The sequence below is a fragment of the Plecotus auritus genome (genome assembly GCF_963455305.1).
Source record: "Plecotus auritus genome assembly, chromosome: 5".
In the NCBI taxonomy this organism is placed as follows: Eukaryota; Metazoa; Chordata; class Mammalia; order Chiroptera; family Vespertilionidae; genus Plecotus; species Plecotus auritus.
In genome coordinates, this window is record NC_137776.1 from 35,544,390 (window position 1) to 35,558,978 (window position 14,589).

A 14,589-nucleotide genomic window follows, 5' to 3' on the forward strand; every position below is an offset into this window, starting at 1 on the left:
CGCCCCCCCCCCCCCCCCCCCACTGAAACAGAAAACACTACCTTATAGCTGGGAATTTCAGCCCTGCACCACCCATTTGACAAATATAACAGACTAAGAGAGTCCAAAGAGTGCAGGCAAGGAATGAAAGCTGGGTCTTTCACGTGGAGTGGATTGGAGTGGAGGGAGCAGAAGCCAGCATCCTTCCCAGACGGGAGATGCCTGGGAAGTTCTCCCTACAGAATTATTGGGGACAGTTAAGGGGAAACCCGAATGTCTGCTATTTGGGAAAAGTTTTAGGGGAAAATGAAATGTTAGATACTAAGACTAATTATTACTGTCAGGTAAGGAAAGAGAAAATGGATGAATCAATAACAGAACCCCTTGTTCTGTGAAGGTTTCCCGATAGGAGCCCCCCAAGTCCTGGCGAGCAGTCACTGCATGGTGACATGTCCCCGAGGTGTGCCTGTCATTGCTGACCAGACATGCCACACGCCAGTAGCTGTCATTACACAGGCGCCTGCTTGTCACTCATGAGAAGGTGGGATGTGTCAGGGTGCTGGTCTGTGCCATTTCTGAGGTTTAAAAGGCCAGCGTGGAGCTGCCAGCCTCCCAGGTTCCGGAAGGGTTCTGGTTTCCACAGCGTGTACCTGACTCAGCCATATCCCACGTGCTCGTCTCTCAGTGACTGTGTAACACACTTGCCAGTGCACGCTGGTCGTTACTGCGATACAGGTTCAGAAACACTTACGCAGCTATTTTCAAAATCCCAGACGCGGCTCTGAAGCCCGCTCATGGCTGGGAGAGAAAGTGCACCTGGGCCGGCCGGCCGGCATTCCAGTCTGTCACCAGGGCCTCGCCTCCTCGTCGCTAATGCTGGGCCTGTGGCTTTTCCCTGGAACGTCGTTTTGATCGGCAGATTCAGATCTTTCTACCTTTTATAAAAATGCATTTTATTTTCTTTCTGAGTAGTCTTTCAGTTCTTTTGTTGGGGATTTGTTGGCAGAAATACCATGTATCCTTTTGCGAGGGACATTTTTCTGTCTTCCTGTGAATTAACTGCTCTCTGAATACTTTATTTCTGTCTTTTTAATCTCACTGTTTATTTCAAGCCATTTCTCCGTGTTGGAAACTCAGTTTTTAGCAGTGTCTCCTCTGTTCCTTTTCCACATTTTATTTCTTCTTTGCAAAGTGGTTTTGGTCCTTGTTGTAGAGCAGAAAGGACCCAGCCATCAGTGCTGCTGAGCCAAACATGAGAGAGACATGGAGAACCGCAGCGGAGAAACCTTGGCCGTTTTACCGTGAACGGCGCCACCCAGGAGAGTGGAAGCTGATGCGCCAAAGCCCGAGCTCCGATGGCGCGTAGGGGACAGATTCTGTAGGCAAAGTCACCAGACTCCAGGCTTTAGGGGTCCAGGGGGTGCTGGGAGCTGATTGTGGGAAGTGAGGGGGGATGAGTCATTTCTTAAGGTCTGAGGACACTCTGAGGTCTGCTCCCGGGTCCCTCTGTCTGGTTTTGTGGGAAAGTAACCAGAGGGTCGTTCCACCTGAGGGCTCAGGAGGTGAAGATGTGATCGTTAGCCTGAGGAAGGCCTGACCTGGGGCATTAGTCAGGTCTGGTGCTGTCTTCTGCTGCCTCGGTGGTTGCTGGTTATCGGGGTGGGGGGCTAGGTCTCTGAGGGGGTTGAGAGAGAGAGAATTTCTATAGCTAGGATTCAAAGCCAAATTGAATCAAAGTCGTAAGGACCCTCAGTTTCCCCCTCAGTTCTAGAGTTTTCCATCTCATCTCCTGTGGTTTCAAACTCTCATCCCTGGAGTCCTTGCCTTTCTGAATGCCCGTCCTTAAGTGGAGTTCGGGAGGGGAGCACTCGTAAGGGTTTCCTTCTGCATTTTGGGCTTTGTTTTCTTCTCCGTGGCTGTTCTGCTTGCTCCCTCCCGCCCCTCCTCCCCACCTCCCCGTTCCCTCCTTAGCTCTGTGCACGATGTCCTCCCATTTCTCCAGCTTCCTCCTCCTCGGGCTTCAGCCCAGGCCTCTGCTGAGACGGATGCCATCTCGACTCTGCTCAGGGACACCGACACCGCTCAGGGTCACCCACACGGCCCGGGGCCACCGGCATCTCAGGGTGGCTGCTGGGAAGGGAAGGTTTCTCTCCCTCAGTCCCCGTCAGACGTAGGGTGTGGGGAGCTCCCCATCATCTGGTTTCCTGTGCAGGAGGAGGGGCTGGAGGAGATGCCCCTCATGGTGAGTGCGCCTGAGAAGGAATGGGCCACTCTGCCCACATTCCCGTTTGCCAGCTGTCAATCACGCATCCTCATCACCTGCTGGGGAGTGCTTGGGCCACACACCTGAGGCTGGGTGTTGCTTTCCTGAGTTACAGTATAAAATGCCTCTGTTGTGCCCTCCCTGTGTTGTCTGTTGGACAACTTAATTTTTCCCTCCACACCGGGGGCCTGTGTGGCTGTGAGACGAGGCGCCCGTCCACCAGCTCTGGAATCTTCCTCTCTTTCTCAGGGCCAGTGTTGGCTGGGTTCTGTTTGGGAAGCCACACCCCTTTTCTTGGTGGATGGTGCCCTTTCTTCCTTTCGGTTTTTTTCTTTCTTCCCCAACTCCTTTTTTATTTTACTTAGATGGGGGTTAATGAAGTCCTCGGAGACCCTGGCCTGCTCAGGAAGTCCCCACGTCCCCGCCGGCACATAGCAGTCACCACACATTAGATCCCTCCTGTTAGTATAGCTTATGGAGTCACTTAAAAAAATCGATATAAGTTAAAAAAAAATTGGCAGAGGAAATGAAATCTGATTCAGTTAAATTTTATAAACTAAAATGTTACCAATAAAATTGTTTCCCCAGGGTAAAAATAACATGCGGCCCAACATTTCTCTTAAATGTCACCATACAGACTGTCTCCAGAATCTCAATGTTCTTAAGTTACTGACTTCAGTATATTTGTCAAAGCTGAAAGAGTAAAATTAATTTTAAAAAATTTCTGGCGCATTTGTAATTAAGATTTTTTAAATATTCTCTTAGGGAGAAATGAAAAAGATTCTTGGTTCTTTTCAACGTAGCCCTCTCATTCCACCTGTCTTAAACAATTAGGAAGCAATACATTTTGCAGGCATTCTTTCTATTTCACCATGGGGCTGAGTCAGGAAGAAGAACATTTTAGGCAAATGTTGAAAATGTTGTCGTGGACGGGAATCTAACCTGTGAGGTAGGAGACCCAGTACCGGAACCGGGCGACCTGAGGCCTGTGTGCACTGAGGGAAGGATCACGGCTGGTTGTCCACATCTGATCAGGCGCTAGAAGAATGCTCCTCCCATTTTTTATGGAAAAGGGAAATAGTACTAGAGTTTGAAACGCAAGGCAAATTTTCATTCTTTGTTTTTGCATGGAAAAGTAAAGTTGAATGGTTAAAAAAAAGTGAAATAAAGTGACAGGCGGTGAATTTCTTCATACTTCCCTAAGCACAGCGATGAGCTTGGAGCTGGAGGCAGCCGGCCCCCTGCTGGGCTGTGAGTGGAGGAAGGAAAAGACAGGCCCTCCCTTCATTCTCCAGGTCACCCTCTGGGCACCGGGCGGCCACAGGCAGGCTGTGGGGCTCCGTAGCCCCGTGTTGTGCTGTGCAGAAAGCACAGGGGAGGCGGGCAGGCAGCAGCTGTGCGGACCTGCCCTTCCCTGCTGCGAGTGGCCCGGGGACCTCGGCCCGTGTCCCACGGGTCTTCGTGGTCTGCCCAGGAGATCTGGGTGGTGATGGCGCCCCGGGCGACGGGGAAGAAATACAAACTAGCGAAGGCTCGCTGTTATCACATCCGTCTCTGTTGCTTGCAGAACGTTAATGATACGTTAATAGCTTTCAGTCCAATTAGCCAAAACGATAGAAGCAGAAATGTCAAACATCTGTGGCAGTGTTTACTCTAAGCTTCCCCCTCTTTGGAATAGGAAAATTCCGTCTGCTCCTCCCCCCGAAAGCAGAATGACAACACAGATGGGGCGCCGATGCCTCTGCAGACGCCCTTGCATACAGGGCTCTGTAGCTCAGCCGTCTACTCGGAGCTCCGGGGGCTGGGAACCCACCGTTCCCTTCACTCCAGCCTCCCAGGCTCCACGCTGGCTCCCAGGGCACGAGGCCAGGAATCGGGACAGTAACCTTGAAACCTTTAGTGTAATTGGTTACGGTAGATGCTAAGGGACACCCTTAATTTAAGTCTTTCTAAAAGATGTTTCTATCCTTCCTGTGTGCGGGTCACAACACACATGTGTCCGCAGCCCCCTTCTTGGTAGTGTGTTCAGTTTCACCTCTCACCCATGTGGGGAAGAAACGAAGACGAGCTCAAGGGCACCCACGGGGACCAGGGCAGTTGTCTGGGAACCCTGACAACTTGCCTTTGGGTGAAGCAGAAATGCAGTACACTGAGCGTGAGGTGGAGTTCAGACAAGGGCGCACTCTGTTCTCAGGGAGGTGAGCGAGTCGCTTCCGCTGTCCAGTGCAACTCGGGGCCATCCAGCCGACGCATCCCTCGGTTCTGTCCAGCACTTTCCTCTGCCTACTTGCCTCCGGTGACCTCACCACGCCTTTGGCAGGAATAGATCTAAGTGAAAGGGGGCGTCCCTTGTCCCTTCTCATCGAGATGTCATCACCGGGACAGAGCTCTGTGCTTGCCGCTGCCTGCCTCGCTCCCTGCGCACCTGCACGCAGTTGTGTGAGCCAGGCGTGTCGATGTCTGCTGGAGCAGAGGTCAGGGGGACATTTTCTAACATACAGTTACCCTTGAAGGCACTAAGTGTTAGGTAATGGTATGTGGCCGTCTGAGCAGGTGGAACACCATAATGTAACATTCATAGGGTGGGCCCTGGGCCAGGCTGCGCCTGATGCTGGGAATACAAAGTTGGAAGGCAACTGGAATTTGGGTTATAAAACAGGCAGTTGTCAGATCTACCTTAAAAACGAAACTGGGTGTCGAGTCGCGTGGTGCCCTCTAAAACGTTGGTAGAAAGTGATCAGTTGGCTGGGGTGAGACGTAGGGCTTGAGTTTAAAACGCCGGCAGTGGTGGCCCTGCCTGCGGAGGACCGCCTGGCGCCCGCCCGCTTCCCCCCGAGGCTTTCCCTCTGTGGCTCTGAGGTTGGCTGCAAAAAACGAATTTTAAATTCTCTCACTCTCCGGTGAGACCATGTTTCTCCAGCGCCCAGCTGCCACGTTCCGGTGAGCCGGCTGCTGTCTCACCTGTCACACTCAACATTTACTGGTCACATTCTTACTTTCTCACAACCTGGGTGCTGAAGCACCCATCTGAGTTTTATCTAATTACTAAACTTTTGGGTTCATGGCAAATGCATATGAGTATTTCATTTTCGTTTTTTTGATGCACATATAATACCTGAAAAAATTATACAAGCCAATTGCAAGTGGCTGATGTGTGTGAGTGTAAAATATTGAAAAGGTACACTATATTTTGCGGAGAGGGTGGTAAAGAGGTGCTTTTAGAATTGGAAGGGGCCTTACAGATGTCAAAAAGAATGACCTCTCCTTAGGCAAGGAAAATTAGGTCTGAAGTTCTTGGCTGAAGGTTGCAAAGCCAGAGACCATAGTGAGCACAAGGGGAGAGAAAGAGAGAGACAGAGGGAGAGGAGAGAGAGAGCGAGCGAGAGAGAGCGTCCTGGGTGAATGCGTGGAGAGCAGAAACTTGTAATCAGTCGGAGGATATAGTTTCCCGGGGCTGCTGTGACAAAGTGCCACCGGCTGGGGCGCTGAAACATACTAGTAAGTGTATCCTCTCAGTCCTGGAGGCCAGAAGCCCAGAACTGTGAGTGGGCAGCACCAGGGTCCTTGCAGAGCTGGTCCAGCATCAGGGTCTCGTGGCTGTGACGCCGGGGTGTGGGGTGGGGGCTTCTGTCCTGTGCCAGGTGCTTCCTAGCTCATTCTGTAGTCACAACAGCCTAGCCAGGAGGGCGTGCTATCTCCTTTCCCCTCAAGGAGCCAGCGATTTGGGGTGGTGAGACATTGCAGACCCTCCTGCAGCTGGCAGCACAGGTGCTGGTCTGCATCCAGGGGCGGACAGTCTGCTCCACCCCCTCAGATGTGCCTTGTTCTGGCTCCTCTGCACAGACTGCCCTTGTTTGGTGGCAGTGAAGGAGAGCAACCTGAGGTACTGTGCTTCCTCTGAGTGCTGGAAGCTGTCTTCCGTTTTTCTTATTGAGCAAACTGACCCCAGTAAAGCAAGTGTGTGTTCCCTGTCACGCGGTGCCCCCCGAGGTGTGTGGGAGTGGATGCGTGTGTGCTGGCGCAGAACATCAGTTCGGCCTGCTTCTCTGGTGCTGGAGTGGCTCAGCCCCCCACAGACCCCGGGCCCTGGGGTGGAAGGACCCTCGTTGGGCCACTGGTAGAGTGAAATGTGGCTCCGGGCGGCAGAGGATCCGGCGCGCAGGCTCTGGGTCGGTGGGAGGGCCTGCCAGCGGCCTCTCCAGCATGCAGATACTTGGGGTTTCGATGCAGTTTCTGGAAGGAGCTGCACGTGGAGCAGGACTGATGCATTCCTCGCTCAGAAACAGAATCCAGAACCGGCGCGGGTCACCTGGAGTGGACTCGCTCAGAGTCTGAGAAGGTGGTTTGTCTTTGGAGGTGCAGAGGGACCAGGGACCCAGAGTGGCAGTCTCTCCCACTGTCCAGGGGGTGCCTGGCAGCCCAGCCCGGGGCGGTGCTGGGAGATGCTGGGGGCAGTGATGTGCCCCCCACCTGGACATTCGAGGGGCCCAGATGTTAGGGACAGCCCTTGCCACCTCTGTGTTCCCCCACTTGTCCAGCAGGGGTTCCTGGAGGCTTCTCACTAACCCGCGTGGCCCTAACCCTCTGTCCGCCGCTGCTCTGCTGTCTGCCGTGCGGAGCTGCCATCAGTAGTTGCTGTCTAACCGTGTGTAGTAGTCGGCACCCCTCACCTGTGAACTGTGACTGCGGAAGCACCATCCCCATGATGTTCTGTGTTCCCACCAAGAACTGGGTTTCTCTTGAGGAGAATACAGGTCCTCAGCCCTCAAATTTGTCAGCATGTTGTACACGAGGCGCCCGGGAGGCCTCACAGATTTGTTTGTTTGGCAAACTGAACAAGAGAAGGACAATTTTAGTGCTCTCTTCTGAACTCTGCATCACTGTCCCCAGCGAGCGAGAATCCCTGGATTTACGCACAAAGCCTGCACTTAAATTCCACCCTCCTCAGCCACGAGTCCTCCTGGCCTGGCACGCAAGGCTGTGCATTCCAACAGAAATGAACGCGGGTTCTTTACAACAAACACTTAAATCTGAGTTCAGTTTGTTCAAAACCCGGTGGTTGCTGGAGGCAGATCCGAAACCCACTCCTAAAGGCTCCGAGTTGCCTCCAGGGCAGCAGCCTAGAGTGTATTTTTCCACAAGCGAAGCCCACGTCTGTCTGCCCTCTGCACGCTCTGTCTTCCTTGCATAACGAGGTTTTTTGTGTGTGTGGCAGGTGGCAGATTCAAGAAAGAAATTGTTGTTGACGGACAGAGCTATCTGCTGCTGATTAGAGATGAAGGGGGCCCCCCTGAGGCACAGGTGAGTATTACATGCCAGTGGCTCACCGGCCCTTCACCTGTTTCTGGCTATGGTTCTGATTCCGGGAGTTGGAACTGGACTGAGAAATCTGTGCAGTGATCTCAGGAAAAGGGGACAGAGAGGCCCATGAGAATGTTTTCTGCAATGGAGGTTCTTCTCATCTCTAAGACACTCATTCTGTTCTTCCTTCAGATCAAATCCCAGAGGGGGGCTCAGGCTGTGCAGCCAGTGGTCACTCTCCGTGTTGCTAAGAAGGAAGGAAAAGCACACTGTGCGCTGACCTGCCAACGCAGTTGTTTGACTTCCGGAAATGTCTGTGTTCTCCGCCACCCCCACCCGAGTCAGTCCCCTGGCAACCTGGGTGCAGGCGGAAAGTTCCTTGAACGCTGGGCATCACAGAAATAAGAAAGCCCGTGTGTGGAACCCCTCTTTCTTCCATTTACTTCATGTCCAGTGTAGCGTTTTACTCACATACTTTATGAGCTGAGCACATACTGTGCGCTGAATCTGGTGACTGGGGGAGAGTGCCCATCTGGGTCAGCTCTTGCTCTCCAGGTGCCCGGGGAGGCTGCCCGAGCATTCCCATCCGATGCCCCGAGATACCGCCTGAGGCCGGACCTGGTGATAGGGCACAGCTCCCGGTGGTCTGCCTGCCGATGGCGCCAGCACCGGGGTGGGGAGGACCGGGACCCCGGAGGTCTCCGTCTTCGCCTCTGGCCACAAGAATGTGTCCACTAGGTTTCCCCAGGGACCAGTCCTCAAATGAGGTCACGCATCCTTCAGAAACCTTAGCCTAGAAGCTGACCCTAAAGGTTTCTACTTTGGGGGCTGTCACGATGGAGCCTTTCAAAGTTATGGCCAGAGTTTTGTACAAAATGGGTCAGAGTGTACCTGAGTATTCAAGGGAGAAAACTGTTCTCTGGCTCCCATCCCTAGGCTGTGTGAGCTGTGTGAGCACGGGTTCCTTTCCATGGTTTCACGGCGTTTACATTGTCTGCCCACTGACCACGGCGTCGTGAATGGACTCCCGAGGCTGTGGCCACTAGCGGCACCTGAGGGTGGTGTGGAAACCGCTCTCTTTTTGGTAGTTGGTGTGGTGTCCTGGAACAGCGCCACCTGCTGGTGCTGGGCAGTCAGGACGCACCTGGAGAGAATGGGGCGTGATCTGCACTTCTGCAGGGAGGTCCAGACAGTGGCGGCTTAGGTCTTGGGGGTGAGGCTGGTCCCAGGGACTTGAGGCACTGAGGTGCTCCTGCGGTGCGGAAGCTGACGGCCCTACCCCCTTCCACACAGGGAAAGGGAAATGTTCTCAAGGTAGAGAAGGGAGGGGCATGACTCTATCTGTCCAGTCCTGGGGTCTCCTCAGGCCCGTCTCAGAATTCTTTGTTCCTAAGGTCTTGTTCTCACTTAATTTTATATTTATTATTTGAAGATGACACGGTGCAGACCCAGCCCTTCCTTCCCCTACGTCTCCTCACTCAACTCCTCTGCCTCCTCCCCTTCTTCTCTCCCTAGTTTGCCATGTGGGTGGACGCTGTCATATTTGTCTTCAGCTTGGAGGATGAAATCAGCTTCCAGACGGTTTACCACTATTACAGTCGGATGGCCAGTTACCGGAGCACGAGCGAGATCCCGCTGGTGCTGGTGGGAACCCAGGGTGAGTGGCATCGGCGCACAGGTCGTGGTTAAAGCATTGGGGCAGTGGCCCTGGCCGCTGTGACTCGGTTGAGAATCGTCCCATGTACCAAAAGGTCACAGTTTCGGTTCCCGGTCAAGGCACACGCCCAGGTTGTGGGTTTGATCCCCAGTAGGGGCATGCAGGAGGCAGCCAGTCAATGTTTCTCTCTCTCCCGCTCCCTCTCTCTAAAATCAATAATAACATATTTTAAAAAAATAAGGATTTCAGCAGTGGAGCAGTGAGCAGATTCATGGTCTGTGTGTTTGGTGTGGAGCAATTTCAAAGCGGTTTAAAGAAGAAATAATTTCCTGCTGAAGGCTCACTTTTTACAGCTTTCATGGAGAGCACACCTTACGCCTGCTCTTCTTTTTTTTTTTTTAAGCATATTTTTAAATGGCAGGTGGTCAAATAAGCAAAACCTTCAAAGGGGGAAGATTTAACCTAAAACCAAGTAGGAGAGAGATTCTTTAGCATAGAGTGCCCTCTAGTGCTCAACAGGAAACAGGGCATGCCGGTTAAAAGGCCTTGGTCTGTTATGTACAGAATTGGCATATTTGAGTTGATGGCTTGACAATTCTTAATGTTTTAGGGTGAGTAGCTCATCTAAAGCAGATCCTGCTTAAAGCTTCTTAAAGAGGAAGCGATTCATTTCCAATAAGCACCCCTTCCTGCAGCCTGCGCAGAGTATTTCTGAGCAAAGTCAGGCTCTGTGGGGTCTCCTCACCGGTTGCCTGAGTTCAGGGCGTCGTGTTGAGGACTCACATGCCTTTTTGCTGGAGGCTCACTAGGACAGGGAGTGGGTGAGCTTTCAGTGAGGCCAGAGGTCCTATGTGAGTGGTGTGTTACCTCACACATCGGTGTTTACGGTGTCAGGAGCAGAGGGGAGTGTCTGAGCCCCAGCATCTGGACCCCTCAGGTCTGGCCGTTGTGGGGTGGAGGAAGATGAGTTAAGTTCCTTCCTTCAGGGTACCTGGGGTGCTGTGGGGGTCAGCCGGCATGGGAGGAGACTGGAGAACGGGTCCTCTCTCCAGGACAGTTGGGGCATGTGGACGCTCATTTCTGGATGAGGTGATTGCGATGTTTGCTAAGCAGGTCTGTTTTCAAGGCTTGCAGATTAAATTGGTCTGAGGGAGAAGCAGGAGCTATAAAAAGATGCAGTTACAAATGAACGGAAACGGGAGAGCGTTGCGCTGCAGTGCTGAGGGCGGCGCGGCCAGGCCCCTTTCTGTTAGTGACAGCACATCTCGGAAGACGAGCGGGGACAAAAAGGAGTTCCCTTACCTCCTCACCCCACCCCGTCTCGCTCGGCTCCCAGCAGCAACGCTCTGCATTTGTCTCATTCCTCATCTTTATTACTTCCTGCCTCCCTCTCCAGCCGACTGTGGGCATGTGCGGTTTTGCCTGCTGTGTAAACTGGGGCGCCTGTGCCTAGGACCGGACCAGACTCCCAACGAGGCTCCGAGCGAGGTGCTGGGTGGGCACCGAGGGCCCTGCTGGTGTGCAGAATGCTTTCAGCACATGCTTTGTGCATCAGCAGGTCACCTGCAGACAGCAACCCTGGGGTTTTCCCTGTTTAAGCTCTTTTCCTCTGGGGCCACATCTAACTCCTACTCCGTCTCCTGGACTTTCTGGGCAGTCTTTTATTCCATTTCATCCCCTGAAACAGACTTCTGCTAGTGACGACTAGTCTAGTGTGTGAGATGATGATTGCAGGGGTAGACTGTGTTCTAAAAACTCCAGGTTCGGAAAAGAATCCTGTCCCTACAGGTGAGGTGCAGGTCTTGGCTTCTCTGTGATCTTAGGTTGTGGCAGGAATTGCAGTTGCGTGTGGTCACCGTGTCGCCTTCTGCGTTTGTCTGTTCCAGATGCCATCAGTTCCACCAACCCGCGGGTCATCGACGACGCCCGGGCGCGGAAGCTCTCCAGCGACCTGAAGCGGTGCACATACTACGAGACGTGCGCCACGTACGGCCTGAACGTGGAGAGGGTCTTTCAGGACGGTAAGTACCCGCCGTGCACACAGCGCCACTTCCCACACAGCAGGCCCGCGTCCACACAGGGCAGGGTCCTCTGACGTGTGGACACCGGGGTGAGTCTGAGCTCCGCATTCCCGTGATGCCAGTTATGTGCTGCTCAAAGTGGCACCTTCGGAGGATGGGACAAACCCCTCTGAAGCAATCCTGCAACCGATTCTGTGTCACATCACGGGGCCGCTTTGTGTTCGGGATGAAACGCTTCTCGAACTATTTGTGCACACGGTGGTCACAGCGACATGTGGCACCGTCTCTTCTGCACCGTGGTTCACATTCCTAATTCAAGCCCATCTCTTTAAAAGGTTTAGATAGTTCATGTCAGTCTTTGAGGAGAATAAGCTGAAAGAAATGAGTCCAATTTAGGCAAAAAGAAAAAAAAAATCACACACTCGGACTCAGGGTGGGGGCTGCATGACGTTTAGGAATTGTCTCTGTGACTTGGTTCATTGTCAAACTCCTGCCTTCAGGGACAGCCATAGGTCAGAGAGGCTGTTGTCCTGCAGGAGGGAGCGTGCCGTTCCCGAGGGGGTGACCGCTCACATAGATAAGTGTAAGGCACTTGTGAGGGATAGGGGGCAGATGGCAGGAGCGAAGGCTGGTCTGTAGCCTGGAGGTTCTAGAAGGTCGGGGGTAAGGTGACTGACTCATGGTTGAAGACCTGGGAGAAAGATGTTCCCGTCATCTGTCCCGTATCTTTTTTTTTCTTCTTCTTTTTAATATTGATTTCAGAGAGAGGAAGGGAGAGGGATAGAAACATCAATGATGAGAGAGAAGCATTGATCAGCTGCCTCCTACACGCCCCCTACTGGAGATGGAACCCACAACCCGGGAATGTGCTTTGAGAATCGAACCGTGGCCTCCTGGTTCATAGGTCTACCTACGCTCAACCACTGAGCAACACGGGCCAGGCCATCTGTCCCGTTCCAGATGGGACTTCTGGGAAATAAACCCTGGGTCCCCTCCCTTCTGGTTTAAATCCCCGGTGGCATCCCCACCTCCCTGTGGTGCCATGGGGCGGGGGCAGAGCAGGCAGCCAGGGGTGGTGTCTTCAGAGGCTGCCCAAGCCGCCCAGAGTCACAGAGGCTTTGTTCTGCACCAGCCCTGGTGGAGGCTGCTAATATTAGTAAAATTGGTGCTAACTTCCCCCAAACCGGGAATGTATGCTTTTCTTTTCAATGTCCAAATTAGTTTTCAGATGAAATTGAAGGAATACCACTCAGTAGCATTTTACTGAATTTCGAAGATTGAGTCCCTCCTCAGGCCATTCCCAGGGGCCGCTGTGTGGCAAACTCCCAGTTAAAACCTGTGGCCGCACCTGCAGGGCCCCACTGCACTGGTGGCTCCAAGAGCGCCAGCCAGCCTGGGAAGCACTGGACACGGAGGCACATGGGCTTCTTCAGGTTCTGACAGGCAGGGTCACTATTCACATCGAGGAGCCCACACCCCCTGAAAGTTCAGGTGAAATGTCAGTGAAGGGTCCCCGCTAGGCCCCAGGGCCAGATTCAGCCAGCTGCCTGCTTCTGTCAACAGGCTTCTCTCTGAATCATCGATCGGCTGCCTCCTGCACACCCCACACTGGGGATCGAGCCCGCAACCCAGGCATATGCCCTGACCAGGAATTGAGCCGTGACTTTTGGTTCATAGATCAATGCTCAACCACTGAGCCATGCCGGCCACACAATAAGTTTTAAAAATAAAATTGAGGTTACTTAGCACATTTCATATGGTAAGTATACTAGAGGCCCGGTGCACAAATTCATGCACAGGTGGGGTCTGGCCGGCCTGCCCCATGGGGGCCCATCAGGGGCAGGGCCGGCTGGGGGGAGGGGTCACGGGAAGGCTCCAGGGTGTGTCTGGCCTGTCTCGCTCAGTCCCGATCCCGATTGGCTGGACCCCAACAGCAAGCTAACCTGCCAGTCGGAGTGTCTGCTCCCTGGTGGTCAGTGCAACCTCATAGCAAGCAGTTGAGTGGCCTTAGCATATCATTAGTATTTATGCTTTGATTGGTTGAACAGATGACCAGACACTTAGCATATTAGGCTCTTATTATATAGGATATGTACATACATATAATATTTAATTAAATCATGGACTCTGTAATTGTTAGTGGTCGAAGTAATTGCTAACCGAGTGGGGACCATTCTCAGCACTTGACATCATTAACAGGAAATGTCCATTTTCATCCTCAAGGAGAAAACTTGTAAAGTTTGGAGTTACACATCCAGGCTCAGAAAAGTTACGTTGCTTGACCAAAGGTGCTCGGCCTGGATTGGATCCCGTCTTGGGACTCTGAGCCTAGAGCAGCCGTGGGCAAACTACGGCCCGCGGGCTTGATCCGGCCCGTTCGGCTGTTCTCTCCGGCCCACGGAGCCGAAAGAGCGGAGGGTTCTCTTGCTCTCCCCTCCGCTCCTTTACTTTGAATTTATATTAGTTCACACAAACACTCCATCCATGCTTTTGTTCCGGCCCTCCGGTCCAGTTTAAGAACCCATTGTGGCCCTCGAGTCAAAAAGTTTGCCCACCCCTGGCCTAGAGCCTTAACTGTGTAGTCATTAGTGGACACAACCCGGGTCCTGCCGCCGCAGGGGAGGCCTGGGCAGGGGGAAGGCCCATGTGCTGGCTCACTGTCCACCTGCGGAGTACGTGGATCTCTCCTTGGACTTTCTGGCCTTCCATATGCCCTGGCACTTCTATTTATTCACATTTTGTGTGTTTGCGTTGCAGAAAGAGAAAATAAAGAAAAAATGTAGTATTCCTATGTAACATTTAGCTTATCAATAGAAGAAGGAAACAGGCCTGGGGTGTTACATATTCAATCCCAGCCGCCCCGCAGGCGGAGAGCCCAGTCGGCTGGCTACCCGGGTTTGTTTTTTAAGTGACCAGGAACTTGATTCTTTGCCTCTTTAATCTTTGACTTCCTGTGTCCTGAAACAGAAAGTAAATTGTGAAAATAATAGGAAAACAGAACATCTGTTTCCTTTGCTTCATTCGTGTGGTGGTCAAATGGCTGTTGGGAGGTGATTCAGGAGGGAGGTCCTCTGTTAGCAATAGGCATGTCAGGAGGCAGGGAAGTAGGTTGGTTGGTTCGTTCATTCATTCATTCATTCATTCATTCCCAATTTGAGCACCAGCCTTCCAGCCTCTGCTTAGGGATGGAGATACAATGGGAAGCACGGTCGGGCCCTTCCTTGGTGATGTGGAAGCCCCGTAGGGGACGAACCTGGGACAGTCACCCAGAACTGTAGACCGCCCCTGGCTGGGGAGGGGAGTGCTGGGCTGGGGGCAGGTGGTACACAGGCCCCTGGGAGCATCACGTGTTTCATCTGAGAGGAGGA

The 14,589-nt window shown here is 52.9% G+C and overlaps 1 protein-coding gene across 12 annotated transcripts in view; it reads left to right on the forward strand.

Annotated features, from left to right (window-relative positions):
- AGAP1 (ArfGAP with GTPase domain, ankyrin repeat and PH domain 1) overlaps positions 1–14,589 on the forward strand; it is a 418,249-nt gene that overhangs the window by 156,487 nt on the left and 247,173 nt on the right. For all 12 annotated transcript variants that reach the window (XM_080670319.1, XM_080670320.1, XM_080670312.1 and 9 more), the window contains 3 exons: positions 7,458–7,543; positions 9,059–9,200; positions 11,087–11,221. In XM_080670319.1, coding sequence (XP_080526445.1) covers positions 7,458–7,543; positions 9,059–9,200; positions 11,087–11,221 — 363 coding nt within the window. The remainder of the gene's footprint in view (positions 1–7,457; positions 7,544–9,058; positions 9,201–11,086; positions 11,222–14,589) is intronic.